This window comes from Leuresthes tenuis, unplaced genomic scaffold (assembly GCF_036924035.1).
Source record: "Leuresthes tenuis unplaced genomic scaffold, fLeuTen1.0.hap1 SCAF_14, whole genome shotgun sequence".
In the NCBI taxonomy this organism is placed as follows: domain Eukaryota; kingdom Metazoa; phylum Chordata; class Actinopteri; order Atheriniformes; family Atherinopsidae; genus Leuresthes; species Leuresthes tenuis.
The window spans coordinates 23,138,184-23,154,100 of record NW_027325368.1 but is presented as its reverse complement, the minus strand read 5'-3'; the positions used below and the strand labels follow the sequence as shown (position 1 = coordinate 23,154,100).

General features: G+C 42.2%; 1 protein-coding gene across 2 annotated transcripts in view; it reads left to right on the top strand.

Moving 5' to 3' along the window:
- The window catches only part of LOC140269499 (3',5'-cyclic-AMP phosphodiesterase 4B-like), a 53,046-nt gene that overhangs the window by 16,409 nt on the left and 20,720 nt on the right, over nt 1–15,917 (top strand). For both annotated transcript variants that reach the window (XM_072364622.1, XM_072364621.1), the window contains 4 exons: nt 4,290–4,484; nt 4,580–4,616; nt 5,767–5,837; nt 7,404–7,453. In XM_072364622.1, coding sequence (XP_072220723.1) covers nt 4,290–4,484; nt 4,580–4,616; nt 5,767–5,837; nt 7,404–7,453 — 353 coding nt within the window. The remainder of the gene's footprint in view (nt 1–4,289; nt 4,485–4,579; nt 4,617–5,766; nt 5,838–7,403; nt 7,454–15,917) is intronic.

Below are 15,917 nucleotides of genomic sequence, written 5' to 3'. Positions count from 1 at the left end.
CTTTCTCTGATGCAAAGGGTGCAAAGTTTGCTGCTCTATGCAGGAAAATGATGTGGAAGATTGTTTCATGATTGCTGCCACTTTGCTTTATTGAATGGCAATTAGCCACATGCATCCTATTTACTTTGAAGCTCTACGATTCATCCCTCTAAAGTACATATGGTGATGGCTTCTTTTCAGGGAGATATTGTTTAGGGACTCTCTCATCTCATCTGTTGCTTTCATCTCTGTTGCGCTCATATACAACCCCTCATGGTTTGAAATGATGTGGAACACAGATCGAAAGCAGGAAAACCTTTGCTCTGATTATTGTATCACCTTGATGCTCCTTAGCTTTAATATCAAGCTGTTGTTCCTTCCGTTTTGATTGCGTCGGGTGATATCTACCAGTCGGAATAATCATGAGCTGAGTTGTATTCCTTTGAGAATTTAAGCATTATGTAAGGATGCACATATTACATAATAACAAAAATTTCCATTTCTTTTACATAAAACTAATGACAAAAGCGTCTAAAAGGTTTATAAACGGCGTGATGTTCTTGCAAAGTGCAGTTTTCAAAGAGGTTGTTTAAGGTTTTTTTTGGTTTTCTCTTTAAGGTGCCTGTAAAATAAACCCAAAGATCACGCCAAAAGGAGGTGTCCTCTCCTCGTTTGTAGACCAGGCTTTTCTTTCTTTGACCTTAAGGCATCACCACGTTGCAGTTATTCGCTTTTGACCAATCAGCTGACCTATCAGGGCAGGAAGCAAATATTGATGAGACAGAAGCTAAAGTGTTTCAGACAGAACGTCACAGGAGGTACTATCATCTGGGTTTTGAGTAAAAAAGCCCAATATGAGCTCTTTGAATCCCAGAAAAAGTGTTTTTTTTTTTTTAATTGTGCTGCATCAGACTCGGTAAAGCTGTGCTCTTCCTTCTGTGTCGCCGTGTCATTCTCTCAGTGGCGACACCTTTGTGTCAGGATGAAGACTGCGCTGGTATATTTGCACTGCGTTCACGTCCCAGTTTGCTAACTCGATAGCCGACACAGTAACAGAGGCCAGTGTAGAGTTTAAGGATGCTTGTTCTTGACCAGGTAATCGTCGGAGTGTTTTCGCCACTCATCCAGGTCACAGCTGAGCAAACCTCAAACAAGAAACTCAGCTCGCTAGTGTATTGGTTTGGTTTGGGTTTTTTTTTTGGCCACTGTCTTATTTCTTGTGTTTTTGATGAGCCACAGCAGGTGTGAGGTGATTCAGGAGTTGGTATTTACACAGAACCTCATCGGCAGTAATTCATCTCATGCTGCCAAACTCGTGCCAGCTCAGGGAGTGAGTTAGAGCCCCGAGGAGGAACTCATCAAAGTGATTCAGCCGTGTGGAAAAATCCCCCAAGAAATGGTATTTATAGTGTTTCTGGTATCGTCAGGAAACAGCTGCATGTGTGTGCTGCAACTCAGATGAAGTCCAAAAATAACACGTTCACCAGTGGGAGCTTTGCAAAAAACACGATGAGACAACAATGTTACTGTTTGCGAGTAAAGAGCGAAACGTATCAGAGGCAGCAAAACAGATGGGAACAGCACTGTTTCAGCTGTGCTTTTTCAACTTTGTCTTACAAATGTTTCAGCAAATGTTTTTAGTTTATTTATGTCATCAATATATTTGTTGTATTTCATATAGTTATCTAGCGCCGTCTTAAGTCCTCGGTCGGGTTAAGGTCGCCGGTTTATGACCGTCAGCGCGCCTCTGTCTTCTCTGGTCTTCGTCTTCTTCTTTCAAAGCTCTGGAGTGTGTTTTGCGTCACTATCCGGCTGCAGTTTGAATTCTTCCTCACAAAAGATGAAAAGCAGAGAGCATAGCATGTCTGACTAATGCAACGATGGGTCTGCAGCAGGTGTCTAACCCTTGGGTTGGCTGAACATGCCCCACCTTGAATGTTTCCTTAAGGCACAGCTAAATACACATGTGACAGGCAAACCTCCCCTGTACTGATGAAAAGGCTGATTCATCTCGATGCAGCATCACGGGGAGAAAGCAGATTCAAATGTCTTCACATGGTCCGTTCCACAGATTGGCTTTGATCAAACTACCTGCACTCTGTATGACATTTTAACACGGACTGGTTCTCCTCAGTCCTACAAACATCACTCAGGCATTAGAGGCTTTTCAGCTCTGGTGCTGCGGACACATTAGCAGTCACAGTCTTCTGCCAGAGATGGAACACGGTTGTTGTTTTAAGTTAAGAACGGGATTCTGCAAATGACAGTTTTGGTGGTCAGGTTGGACTCTTTCGCTTCTCCGCATCATCTGAACGCGTCTCACTCTCATTTAGCCTGCTTTGCTTTTCCTCTAACCAGTTCATCGGTTCTCTTTTTCACTTTCACTTCACTTTACAAGAAAAGTCAAAACTCCACTCGATGCATCTCTCCTTGTTGCTCGTGTCATTTTAATTGTGTCCAAAGTACATGAAGTGGATGAATTGTCATGTAAATGTTAAATGAAGTCGCTGAAATGATCTTTGCGGTGTTTTCAGCAGATGTGATGTGACCGGGCACTTACTGGCAGGGTGGAAAGAGGCTCCTCCATGTTCCTTTCTTACAATAAGTGATGATCCCACAAGTTTACAAACAAATGAAAATCTACGTACTCCATCCCACCTTAAAGCCACTGTGCTTTCCGAGGACATCATAGGTGGCTAAGGGAAGGGTGGGTGGGATGATGAACACCAACTAATCTGCTGTGTTTTAATATAGTGGCGGAAAGGACCGGATAAACAGTGCGACTGCCATTCCGCTCCCAGTGTTCCGGCTCAGATCTGCTTGTTAGCGTCTGCCACGCCGACGTTATTCCAGCTTGTGGAAGCACCTTTTAGGCCTAAAAGGGGGGTCTCTTGGGCTGTGTCGGAGTGAGCAGCCACAGTTGCTTGATGAGGACAAAAGAAGTGGAAGGGGACGGGAGAAAAGAATGTTTCGAAAGTCCCCCAGGTTCAGAGCTGTGTGTTTTGACTTCAGTGAGGAAGTGGTCAACAGAGTACGCCTCAAAGCTCCAAGGTGACTTTTAAACTGCCTTGTTTAGATTGTCTTTTGTTCTTGAGTCTTTCCCTTTTGTTCTCTCGCTAAAAGGCTGTTATAGAACTACCGCTGCAGATTACAGCTTCAATATGTAACCTCAGGGCGTAATGCCAAAGGAAAGTGATATGTGTCGGGCGGTTTCTGTAGCATCCGCAGTTAATTTGGATCTGCAGAACTTGTGTGTTATTATGATGTGGTTTCCCGCCCGTCTCAGATTAAGAGATTAGATTTCTGATGGTAAAGCATGCCGTTAACGTTGTTGAAAGCAGGGATTTGAATGACGCAGCGCACGGCGTGGATGACGCCGGCCGTCCTGCATGTTTGTAATCAGACTTAGAAAATTTCACATTAATCTGAGCTTCTCTGGCAGAGGTGTGGGACTTAGTGTCTCACAGATAATCCTGAATGTAGCAGAAATCACAGACGCGGGGTAAATGTGGGTCAAATGGTAAAAGGGCTGTGTGGTTAAGCTTCTACTTCAAGTGGACAAAATTTGGCATTTCACCTGGACTTGTTCAAGCTATGCAAAGGAGTTTGTGAGTTTTGTTTTAATTTCATGGCTTCTGTTGGTCCTTCCTCACTCTGACCTTTCACCCTTAAACTTCTGCCCTTTTTAACCTCCTCATCTGGTTACACGACAGCTTGTCCAGTCCGTGCTGGCAGATTGTATCTATCTGTGAAGGCTTTACAGAGTCGTGCGGCCATTATGAGGAGGGATTGCAGATTTCCTTCTCTCTTCTTTATTTCTTTCTTGATTTATTCTTTTTGTAGAAACTGCGGATCTTCTTTCTTAACATCTCTGTTATCACTTTCACTTACTGTTTCCTAATACAACTCCAGGGACGAGCATTGGATATTTCTATAGGCCACAAATTCTGCAACAGCTAAAAATGGAATGTGTGGCTTTGAAACAAGTTGATCCTCATAGATCCATTTGTCAGAAAACAAAAACTAAAGAGCAGTAAGAGAAGAGGCTTTTTTCAGAGTTAGCTAATGCATTAGTGACTGCACTCGCAATTCTGTAATCAGCTGTGACAAAAACAAAAAAAAAAACAATATATATCGAATAATCTTTTTTTGTGGGGTAGGATCTGTCAACATGTTGCAGAGGCTGCAGCAGCTTACTGAAAGTTCTCAGTACGCAGTGATGGTGCTGACGATTCGGGACTGAAATGTGAATTCATTCATGTAATAAAGGCCTTAAATCTTCTGCTTCTCCCCTTCTTTCTTTCTTTCAGCTTTGAGGTGGAGAACGGCCCGTCACGGTGCTGCAGCCCTTCGGACCCGCAGGCATCTCCGGGTTCGGGTCTGGTCCTACACCCCAACCTGGTTGGCCACGGGCAGCGCAGAGAGTCCTTCTTGTACCGCTCCGACAGCGACTATGAGCTGTCACCAAAGTCCTTGTCTCGAAATTCCTCCATTGTTGGAGAATTGTGAGTTGTTTACGTCGCAGCTTCATCGCAGCACAGTCACTGGTTATTTCATTTGTTTGTTTACTGTCACTTGCTTTTATCACATCCCATCTCAGGCATGGAGAGGACTTGATCGTGACTCCCTTTGCTCAGGTGAGAACTGATCACGTCTTCAAAGAAAACAGCCAGAAAATGGCTTGTTGATGGATGAATAAAACATCATTGTCCTTAAGTCTAAGACTGAAAGCCTCGGATGGATCCGGATAGTAACTGCCTCATCGTTAGAATGAACTCTCTGCCCTCTGGTGGCCTTAAATCAGCATAACAAGGTGTGGGTGGCATAGGCGCGCTCATTTTAAACTCAGTGTCACCAGTTTAAGGACATTTTCTGGACTTTATTAAAAAATATAAAAGTTTCATAAAACTTTCTTCTTAAAAGCTGTGCATCATAACCTGTAAAAATGAAATTATTTGACATAACTCTAGTAGTTTGTGTACATTTATGACTCAATTAATTCCACTAAAGCCCATTCTGGAGCTTTTCTGTTTTCCGATGGCAATCTGACTAAGTGGAACCTGGTAATATGTGCAAAAGTCTCGAGCCACCACTAATGTCTTCAATTTGCTGCCAAAGAGCCAGACTTTCTTGTAATCTTGCAAAGTGGTCTTGAGCAATCGTTCAGGCTTTCTGAGAATCTTTCTCAAGACTTTTTTTACGTGGCACCGTGTGCGTGTCACTGTCATCAGAGCATGAGTTGGAGCTGCCGCAATCAACAGCCAGACACGCACAGCAGTGGTGGGTTCATTTGGCCTACGATCTGCTGGTCAGAGGAATCTGGCATAAATACATAGATAATTAACAGATTTCCAAACTTGCGCTAATTAGCTGCAGCACAGAGTTCCAGAATGGTGTTTTCACTGCCAAATGAACGAGAGGAAACTGTTAAAAGCCTAATGTAGGAAAGTGATGTTTTCAGAGGCCTCCATCCTCTGTTCCACACAACCACTCTGCACACTGGGAAAATTGTTAGGGGAATATGAATGAATTAATGTTCAATGACGGTTAATTAATGAGACTCTGTGTGGAATTTCTTATACTTCACTTGCTTTATTGTGTGCACTGCGAGTTTTTCCCTCACACGTCTGAATGAAACCACGAGGAGCATCAGCAGAATATGGCCCAGTGCTTCAAAGCCGTCACTTTAACAGAGTGCTGCATCCATAAATGTTGCGTATCTCATCTAGCGCATCTATACACATCTTCACAGTTTAGATTTTTTCTCTTTTTTTTTCACACCTTTAGGTTTTGGCGAGCCTTCGGACTGTTAGGAACAATTTCACCTCCTTGACAAATGTACAGTGCACATCCAACAAGTGAGTGACTATTTGTTATTGATATTATTAGTATGATTTTGTAAGTGTTTTCAACAGAATGACTTTGTCCTTTATGATACTAGAAACTCTTAATGTAAATTAAGGCTTTCCAGGGCCCATTGTCGCTCTGGTATTTGAGTGATGTATGGAGGCTGAGGTCCCTGTTGTTCCTGTCCTGACTTGTGCAGCACCTGCTGCATGTCATGGACCATCTTTTTCAATTGCCACCATAAAATTGACATCCTGACTGTTTGCTGGCCAAGTCGCTGAGTTGCTACGTCTTTCCTGAAGAAACGTTTGATCGCTCTTTGCTCTGTGAAAAATGACCTCAGCATCACCAAAGCTCCTTTGTAAAGCGGCCTGGTTTCATGCTGTCAGTCAGCCGGGTGCTGCTGCTTCCCACGGCCTGCAAGCAGTCCCTTTTATCTTCATATTGAACTATTTTGCAGGCAATTTGTTCTAAATGTGCAAATTACTAGGCGAGTTCATATTTTTTCCCTCAATTTGATCTGGAAAAAGAGAATTGCAATAGAGCAGTTTTATTGCTTTTTTAGGTGGAAATGTTCAGCTGTTAAATTAAACACTTTGTCACATCTGTGATACGGTTCACAAAACAACAGACTGAACATCTGTGATTCCACAAGTCGAAATACCAACATCTGTCACTGGGGGGCGCCTATGTATAAAAAAAGTGTGAGATGCTATGATCTCAAGAGGAATTCTCTTCCATCAAATCATGGATAAATTCAAGCGTCCAAGGAATTGAAATGATTGTAAACACACCAACATTTATTTTGGCCTTCTTGCTGGAAGATGTGTTTATTTGATGGAAGCTCCCTCTGACACCAGATCTGCGTCAGTGGCTGCAGTTGCATCAGAGTGGCCAGAGGTGGACGCTGAGTCAGTCCCTGCTGCCTCAGGTCGAAGGCTTCGTGGAATCTGATTTGTGCCATGGCATCGAAGATTGTTGCCGTCTCTGTTGAATCAGGCTTAAAGAGAAATGATGTTGTTGTTGTTGTTTTTTTCCTCCAAACAGTATGTTCATAAAGATGTTTTTACAGATATATTTGTACTCGCATAGTTTAGCAGCAAGTAGGCAAAGGTGTGCCTTATCTACTGATGTTCTTTGTTGAGTTACAGATGAGATAAACTCACAGTTTCTCACACATTTAACCATCTTACTTGGCTTAGAGCTTTACATCACTGAGTATTGATTCATCCCGTCCACACATTTCACGGCGTTATTAAAAGGTCCCCTATTCTTTTCAGACGTTTCCTGCTAGCTTGTTAGCACAAGGAAAAATGATTAGAATCAGTCTGACGTTTGGAGAACTTTGACTCCTTTTTAAAGCTACAGCAGTCAATCTGTTGGTGTTCAGGCAGAAAATGTCTTATCAGTATTTGTTCATCTACTGCCTTAGCAGTAGTCCCAATTTTGGAGTGACATGTCTGCATTAGCCATTTATACTCAAACTTTTCTAATCAAATATAAACAAATGATCTATGTTGAATGTGTTTCTGAGGTCTCCTGCCTTTAATACTCACCGATGTATTTCTTTCTTTCAGAAGGTCTCCTGCTGCAAATCAGCCCTGTGTCACCAAAGTCTGTCTCTCTGGTGAGTGCACGCATGATTGCTACATTATGACTGAAAGGAAGAAAAAGGCGTTCAGCACCATCCTCAAATGAATAGTTCTGGGATGTGTGAAGCCCTGAAACACGCATACAGTGGGAATAAGTTCTCCCAAACACATGTGGCAGTTTTGCTGCTGGTGGAGAACAATGCTCCGCCGCTAAAGGATGATATTACAGTCAAGTACAAAAGTTCTGAGGTGTCCAGGTCCTGTGGCTGCAAAACAAGCCCAAATCATCATCCCAGAGATGTAGCTCTTGGGTTCTTTGCAGTTTCTTTGAGATTGAACAGTCTGACCTTTGGTTGAACTTGCTGGGACGTCCACTCCTGGGAAGATTCACAGCTGTTTTGAATGTTTTCCACTTGTGAATAATCTTTCTCACTGTAGAATGATAGTGTCGTGTTTATGTGGAAATGTCCTGTATAACCCTTCCCTGATTGACGAGCAGCAACAATTGCTTCTCTAAGATCAGTGCTGATGTCTTTCCTACTTTGCATTGTGTTAACACACACCTGACTGCTCCAGAGCAGAAAACGGACCAAACTTCTGCTTTTATAGACGTGCTCACACTGATGATTCATTAATCAAGTGCATTTGATTAGCAGCACCTGGCTGCTACTTATCCTCTTACTTCTTATGGGACCAGTGAGGGTGGAATACCATGTGTTGTTGTTCATCTGTAGTCCTTTTGCTTGATTTTAAGAGCTGGTAAGGACTAGACAATTTGTTTTTATGTTGCAATGAATAAAAGAGGGCCTGAGGATAAGCTTTCCTTCGTCCTTTCTCCTCAGTGTCCTTCTACTGTAATCTCCAGATGGGCACTTTGGAGAGTAAAATTGCATGTGCACAATATTTCCCACTGAAACAAAGTTCGAGATGCATGAAAAAGCTGCACTCACACAGCGGATGACACGCGTTGTGTCTTTGCAAATGCGCCACACATTCACATGCTTTGGGATGCTTTTTGTTTCACGGCATGTGCAAGTTTCCACGTGAACACTGCACACCACCGGCACGTCCTCCATTATCTGTGAGCTTTTTCACAGGTGCAAATAGCATCTGTAATCTTCTGAGATACAAGAGACTGCGGGCTTGGTAGGAACAGAACCGTTCCCATGCATCGACTGTTTATGAACAGAAGGAAAGGAAGAGGACAAAAAAACCAAATAGTTTCAGATTCAGATCAGGTAAAAGTAAAAGAGGGGAAGGACAAGTGAAAGAAGTGGGGAGGGAGGTGGGGATATTGGTTCCTGCTGTACTGGTTCTTCAAGCCCAATTGACGTCAGTAAAGCCTGCACATGGGTGCTCTCCACTTCCTATCAGCACAGATGGGCTGTGAGGAGTGTCCCACAGCAGGAAAAAACACAAGACAACTGCGAGTGAGCCTCTTATTGTCCTTCCTCCTCCACACTTCTCTCAAGCCTTGACCTTCTGAAAGTAATTGCTGACGAGTGAAGTCGTCTCATTGGCCTCCACCGTGACGCATTGAGGAGATAGAATAAGAAAGACAAATATGATTAACTCTGAAACGCTGATGTTGGATACTGCATTTCACTGCACGGAATGCCCCTTACGTCAGCCATCTCTGAGCATACAAAGAGCACACCGTACACCTGCCGCTACATAATGGTCATCATTGAGTTCATTCATGAACAATATCACAATGAGAGATGCTGTCATATCTGCATTGTGCTGCTTTTTTGTCTGATTTTCCTCAACTCTTTGTCCGGAAGAGGAGAACAGATTGTTCCTGTTTTGAGTCTGTTTTGAGTTGGTATTCCCAGCGGTGGAAGTGATACGGTACCTGTCTTTCTCCGGGCATGAGCGCAGCATAGATCCAGGAGCTCTTAGAAACTCTGACTCCATGTAGGACTCTGGAGTGGACCCGGTAAAATAGAGAACAGACAGAAAATGAAAGAAAATAATCCCAATGTGTAGACACAGAATGTGGCTTCAAGGGAAGATGGAAAGAGAAGAGAGCAAAGAGAAAGAAAAGGCTGAGCCTTGTAGAAGGCCACAGCGTGGAAGCTTAACTTAAATAAAATTGTCAAAAAGATGAGAAACATGACCTCGGTCAGTGGGAGAAAGTGCACTAGAGGCCTCAAACACAAAAATAGGGGGTATGAAAAAACGAAATAAATAAAATCTGCTGAGCAGCAAATGCGTCGCCGCAGGCTGTTTATACTGTTAAAGATGTTACTCCTGTAGCGTGAGGAGATTGCAGGGTTTCTTCTTCGAGTTGGCTGTTTATGATTCACAAACCAAACATGCTCCATCACACACGGTCTCATGAGCTGGCAGCCAACAAAGGGCTGTCTGTTCCCTCACTGATTCAGATTATAAGCTTTTCTCCATATTATTCCTGATAAGGAGCACTTTTGCAGAAAAAAAATTGAGCGTGACATCTTTGGCCGCCGGGGTTTGGTGATTAATCTCTAGTGTTTGTCACTGGCATTAGCTGAGCCTCATCACAGACACAGAGGTGTTTCCTCAGAGAAGGGGCTGTTAACCTCGATGGCGTACATAAATGAATGTATACACACTTGCTGTAGAAATGAATGCTTAAGTTCGAGCTGTGGGACAAAGAAGGCCACATGCATTTTTCCTCTTTAACGTTTCAGTAGATATTCCACAGGCAGCCATTTCTAAAGCTTTAAATCACTACTGAATACTATTTTTTACAAGCTACATCTGTGTTCACCATCAAAATGCTTTAAAGGTGTTGGTCGGCTGTATTTTACTGAGCCAAGCCAGCTGTCTCCACCTGATTCCAGCCCCCAATGCTTAATTTATTCAACAGTTGATGTTTGCAGACTTTAATTCACATTTATGACAGTGGCCTCGGTTCTCTTATTTAGCAAATGGAGAGTTGCAAAAAACACAAGTAAGTAATTCTTCACAGTGTAGCTTCGTAAAAAAAAAATCAAATCTTGAATTTAGTAACTGCTGGAACTTGGTTTAGCAGCAGTAAATCCTCCTTTCCCTTCTGCAGTTTACACAACAGTGAGGGGTGATTTGATACCACAACTGTTGGTTGACATTTCTGGAGCTTTTAATGAACAGCCCTCCTCGGGTCACGCCCCTGTTAGAAAACGTGATTTTTTTTATATTGTTATTGTTGTCAAGTTATACATTTGTTTGTTCTATTAATGGCTGCAAGCCATGGTGTAGCAAAGCTATGGAGAGAAAATCGACTCAAAACATCTGATTTGTGCGTCGTACTTGATTTGTGCGTCGTACTTGATTTGTGCTTCTTACTTGATTTGTGCGTCGTACTTGATTTGTGCGTCTTACTTGATTTGTGCGTCTTACTTGATTTGTGCGTCGTACTTGATTTGTGCTTCTTACTTGATTTGTGCGTCTTATTTGATTTGTGCGTCGTACTTGATTTGTGCGTCGTACTTGATTTGTGCGTCGTACTTGATTTCTGCGTCTTATTTGATTTCTGCGTCGTACTTGATTTCTGCGTCGTACTTGATTTGTGCGTCTTACTTGATTTGTGCGTCTTACTTGATTTGTGCGTCGTACTTGATTTGTGCGTCTTACTTGAGTTGTGCGTCGTACTTGATTTGTGCGTCGTACTTGATTTGTGCATCGTACTTGATTTGTGCGTCTTACTTGATTTGTGCGTCGTACTTGATTTGTGCGTCTTACTTGATTTGTGCGTCTTACTTGATTTGTGCGTCTTATTTGATTTGTGCTTCTTACTTGATTTGTGCGTCGTACTTGATTTGTGCGTCTTACTTGATTTGTGCATTGTACTTGATTTGTGCGTCGTACTTGATTTGTGCGTCGTAATTGATTTGTGCGTCGTACTTGATTTGTGCGTCGTACTTGATTTGTGCGTCTTACTTGATTTGTGCGTCTTACTTGATTTGTGCGTCGTACTTGATTTGTGCGTCTTATTTGATTTGTGCGTCTTATTTGATTTGTGCGTCGTACTTGATTTGTGCGTCTTATTTGATTTGTGCGTCTTATTTGATTTGTGCGTCGTACTTGATTTGTGCGTCTTATTTGATTTATGCGTCGTACTTGATTTGTGCGTCGTACTTGATTTGTGCGTCGTACTTGATTTGTGCGTCTTACTTGATTTGTGCGCACTACTTGATTTGTGCGTCGTACTTGATTTGTGCGTCGTACTTGATTTGTGCGTCTTACTTGATTTGTGCGTCTTACTTGATTTGTGCGTCGTACTTGATTTGTGCATCTTATTTGATTTGTGCGTCTTATTTGATTTGTGCGTCGTACTTGATTTGTGCGTCTTATTTGATTTGTACGTCTTATTTGATTTGTGCGTCGTACTTGATTTGTGCGTCTTACTTGATTTGTGCGTCGTACTTTATTTGTGCGTCGTACTTGATTTGTGCGTCGTACTTGATTTGTGCGTCCTACTTGATTTGTGCGTCTTACTTGATTTGTGCGTCTTACTTGATTTGTGCGTCGTACTTGATTTGTGCGTCGTACTTGATTTGTGCGTCGTACTTGATTTGTGCGTCGTACTTGATTTGTGCGTCGTACTTGATTTGTGCGTCGTACTTGATTTGTGCGTCTTATTTGATTTATGCGTCGTACTTGATTTGTGCGTCGTACTTGATTTGTGCGTCTTACTTGATTTGTGCGTCGTACTTGATTTGTGCGTCGTACTTGATTTGTGCGTCGTACTTGATTTGTGCGTCTTACTTGATTTGTGCGTCGTACTTGATTTGTGCGTCGTACTTGATTTGTGCGTCGTACTTGATTTGTGCGTCGTACTTGATTTGTGCGTCGTACTTGATTTGTGCGTCGTACTTGATTTGTGCGTCTTACTTGATTTGTGCGTCGTACTTGATTTGTGCGTCGTACTTGATTTGTGCGTCGTACTTGATTTGTGCGTCGTACTTGATTTCTGCGTCGTACTTGATTTCTGCGTCGTACTTGATTTCTGCGTCTTATTTGATTTCTGCGTCGTACTTGATTTGTGCGTCTTATTTGATTTCTGCGTCGTACTTGATTTGTGTGTCGTACTTGATTTCTGCGTCGTACTTGATTTGTGCGTCGTACATGATTTGTGCGTCTTATTTGATTTCTGCGTCGTACTTGATTTCTGCGTCGTACTTGATTTGTGCGTCTTACTTGATTTGTGCGTCTTACTTGATTTGTGCGTCGTACTTGATTTGTGCGTCGTACTTGATTTGTGCGTCGTACTTGATTTGTGCGTCGTACTTGATTTGTGTGTCGTACTTGATTTCTGCGTCGTACTTGATTTCTGCGTCTTATTTGATTTCTGCGTCGTACTTGATTTCTGCGTCTTATTTGATTTCTGCGTCGTACTTGATTTGTGTGTCGTACTTGATTTGTGCGTCGTACTTGATTTGTGCGTCGTACTTGATTTGTGCGTCTTATTTGATTTCTGCGTCGTACTTGATTTCTGCGTCTTATTTGATTTGTGCGTCGTACTTGATTTGTGCGTCTTATTTGATTTCTGTGTCGTACTTGATTTGTGTGTCGTACTTGATTTGTGCGTCGTACTTGATTTCTGCGTCGTACTTGATTTGTGCGTCGTACTTGATTTGTGCGTCGTACTTGATTTGTGCGTCGTACTTGATTTGTGCGTCGTACTTGATTTGTGCGTCTTATTTGATTTCTGCGTCGTACTTGATTTCTGCGTCGTACTTGATTTCTGCGTCTTATTTGATTTCTGCGTCGTACTTGATTTCTGCGTCTTATTTGATTTCTGTGTCGTACTTGATTTGTGTGTCGTACTTGATTTGTGCGTCGTACTTGATTTGTGCGTCGTACTTGATTTGTGCGTCGTACTTGATTTGTGCGTCGTACTTGATTTGTGCGTCGTACTTGATTTGTGCGTCGTACTTGATTTGTGCGTCGTACTTGATTTGTGCGTCGTACTTGATTTCTGCGTCTTATTTGATTTCTGCGTCGTACTTGATTTCTGCGTCGTACTTGATTTGTGCGTCTTATTTGATTTCTGCGTCGTACTTGATTTGTGCGTCTTATTTGATTTCTGCGTCGTACTTGATTTGTGTGTCGTACTTGATTTGTGTGTCGTACTTGATTTGTGTGTCGTACTTGATTTGTGCGTCTTATTTGATTTCTGCGTCGTACTTGATTTGTGTGTCGTACTTGATTTGTGTGTCGTACTTGATTTCTGCGTCTTATTTGATTTCTGCGTCTTACTTGATTTGTGCGTCGTACTTGATTTGTGCTTCTTACTTGATTTGTGCGTCTTATTTGATTTGTGCGTCGTACTTGATTTGTGCGTCGTACTTGATTTGTGCGTCGTACTTGATTTCTGCGTCTTATTTGATTTCTGCGTCGTACTTGATTTCTGCGCCGTACTTGATTTGTGCGTCTTACTTGATTTGTGCGTCTTACTTGATTTGTGCGTCGTACTTGATTTGTGCGTCTTACTTGAGTTGTGCGTCGTACTTGATTTGTGCGTCGTACTTGATTTGTGCATCGTACTTGATTTGTGCGTCTTACTTGATTTGTGCGTCGTACTTGATTTGTGCGTCTTACTTGATTTGTGCGTCTTACTTGATTTGTGCGTCTTATTTGATTTGTGCTTCTTACTTGATTTGTGCGTCGTACTTGATTTGTGCGTCTTACTTGATTTGTGCATTGTACTTGATTTGTGCGTCGTACTTGATTTGTGCGTCGTAATTGATTTGTGCGTCGTACTTGATTTGTGCGTCGTACTTGATTTGTGCGTCTTACTTGATTTGTGCGTCTTACTTGATTTGTGCGTCGTACTTGATTTGTGCGTCTTATTTGATTTGTGCGTCTTATTTGATTTGTGCGTCGTACTTGATTTGTGCGTCTTATTTGATTTGTGCGTCTTATTTGATTTGTGCGTCGTACTTGATTTGTGCGTCTTATTTGATTTATGCGTCGTACTTGATTTGTGCGTCGTACTTGATTTGTGCGTCATACTTGATTTGTGCGTCGTACTTGATTTGTGCGTCGTACTTGATTTGTGCGTCGTACTTGATTTGTGCGTCTTACTTGATTTGTGCGTCGTACTTGATTTGTGCGTCGTACTTGATTTGTGCGTCGTACTTGATTTGTGCGTCGTACTTGATTTGTGCGTCGTACTTGATTTCTGCGTCGTACTTGATTTCTGCGTCTTATTTGATTTCTGCGTCGTACTTGATTTGTGCGTCTTATTTGATTTCTGCGTCGTACTTGATTTGTGTGTCGTACTTGATTTCTGCGTCGTACTTGATTTGTGCGTCGTACTTGATTTGTGCGTCTTATTTGATTTCTGCGTCGTACTTGATTTCTGCGTCGTACTTGATTTGTGCGTCTTACTTGATTTGTGCGTCTTACTTGATTTGTGCGTCGTACTTGATTTGTGCGTCGTACTTGATTTGTGCGTCGTACTTGATTTGTGCGTCGTACTTGATTTGTGTGTCGTACTTGATTTCTGCGTCGTACTTGATTTCTGCGTCTTATTTGATTTCTGCGTCGTACTTGATTTCTGCGTCTTATTTGATTTCTGCGTCGTACTTGATTTGTGTGTCGTACTTGATTTGTGCGTCGTACTTGATTTGTGCGTCGTACTTGATTTGTGCGTCTTATTTGATTTCTGCGTCGTACTTGATTTCTGCGTCTTATTTGATTTCTGCGTCGTACTTGATTTGTGCGTCTTATTTGATTTCTGTGTCGTACTTGATTTGTGTGTCGTACTTGATTTGTGCGTCGTACTTGATTTCTGCGTCGTACTTGATTTGTGCGTCGTACTTGATTTGTGCGTCGTACTTGATTTGTGCGTCGTACTTGATTTCTGCGTCGTACTTGATTTGTGCGTCGTACTTGATTTGTGCGTCTTATTTGATTTCTGCGTCGTACTTGATTTCTGCGTCGTACTTGATTTCTGCGTCTTATTTGATTTCTGCGTCGTACTTGATTTCTGCGTCTTATTTGATTTCTGTGTCGTACTTGATTTGTGTGTCGTACTTGATTTGTGCGTCGTACTTGATTTGTGCGTCGTACTTGATTTGTGCGTCGTACTTGATTTGTGCGTCGTACTTGATTTGTGCGTCGTACTTGATTTGTGCGTCGTACTTGATTTGTGCGTCTTATTTGATTTCTGCGTCGTACTTGATTTCTGCGTCGTACTTGATTTGTGCGTCTTATTTGATTTCTGCGTCGTACTTGATTCGTGCGTCTTATTTGATTTCTGCGTCGTACTTGATTTGTGTGTCGTACTTGATTTGTGTGTCGTACTTGATTTGTGTGTCGTACTTGATTTGTGCGTCTTATTTGATTTCTGCGTCGTACTTGATTTGTGTGTCGTACTTGATTTGTGTGTCGTACTTGATTTCTGCGTCTTATTTGATTTCTGCGTCGTACTTGATTTCTGCGTCGTACTTGATTTCTGCGTCGTACTTGATTTGTGTGTCGTACTTGATTTGTGTGTCGTACTTGATTTGTGCGTCGTACTTGATT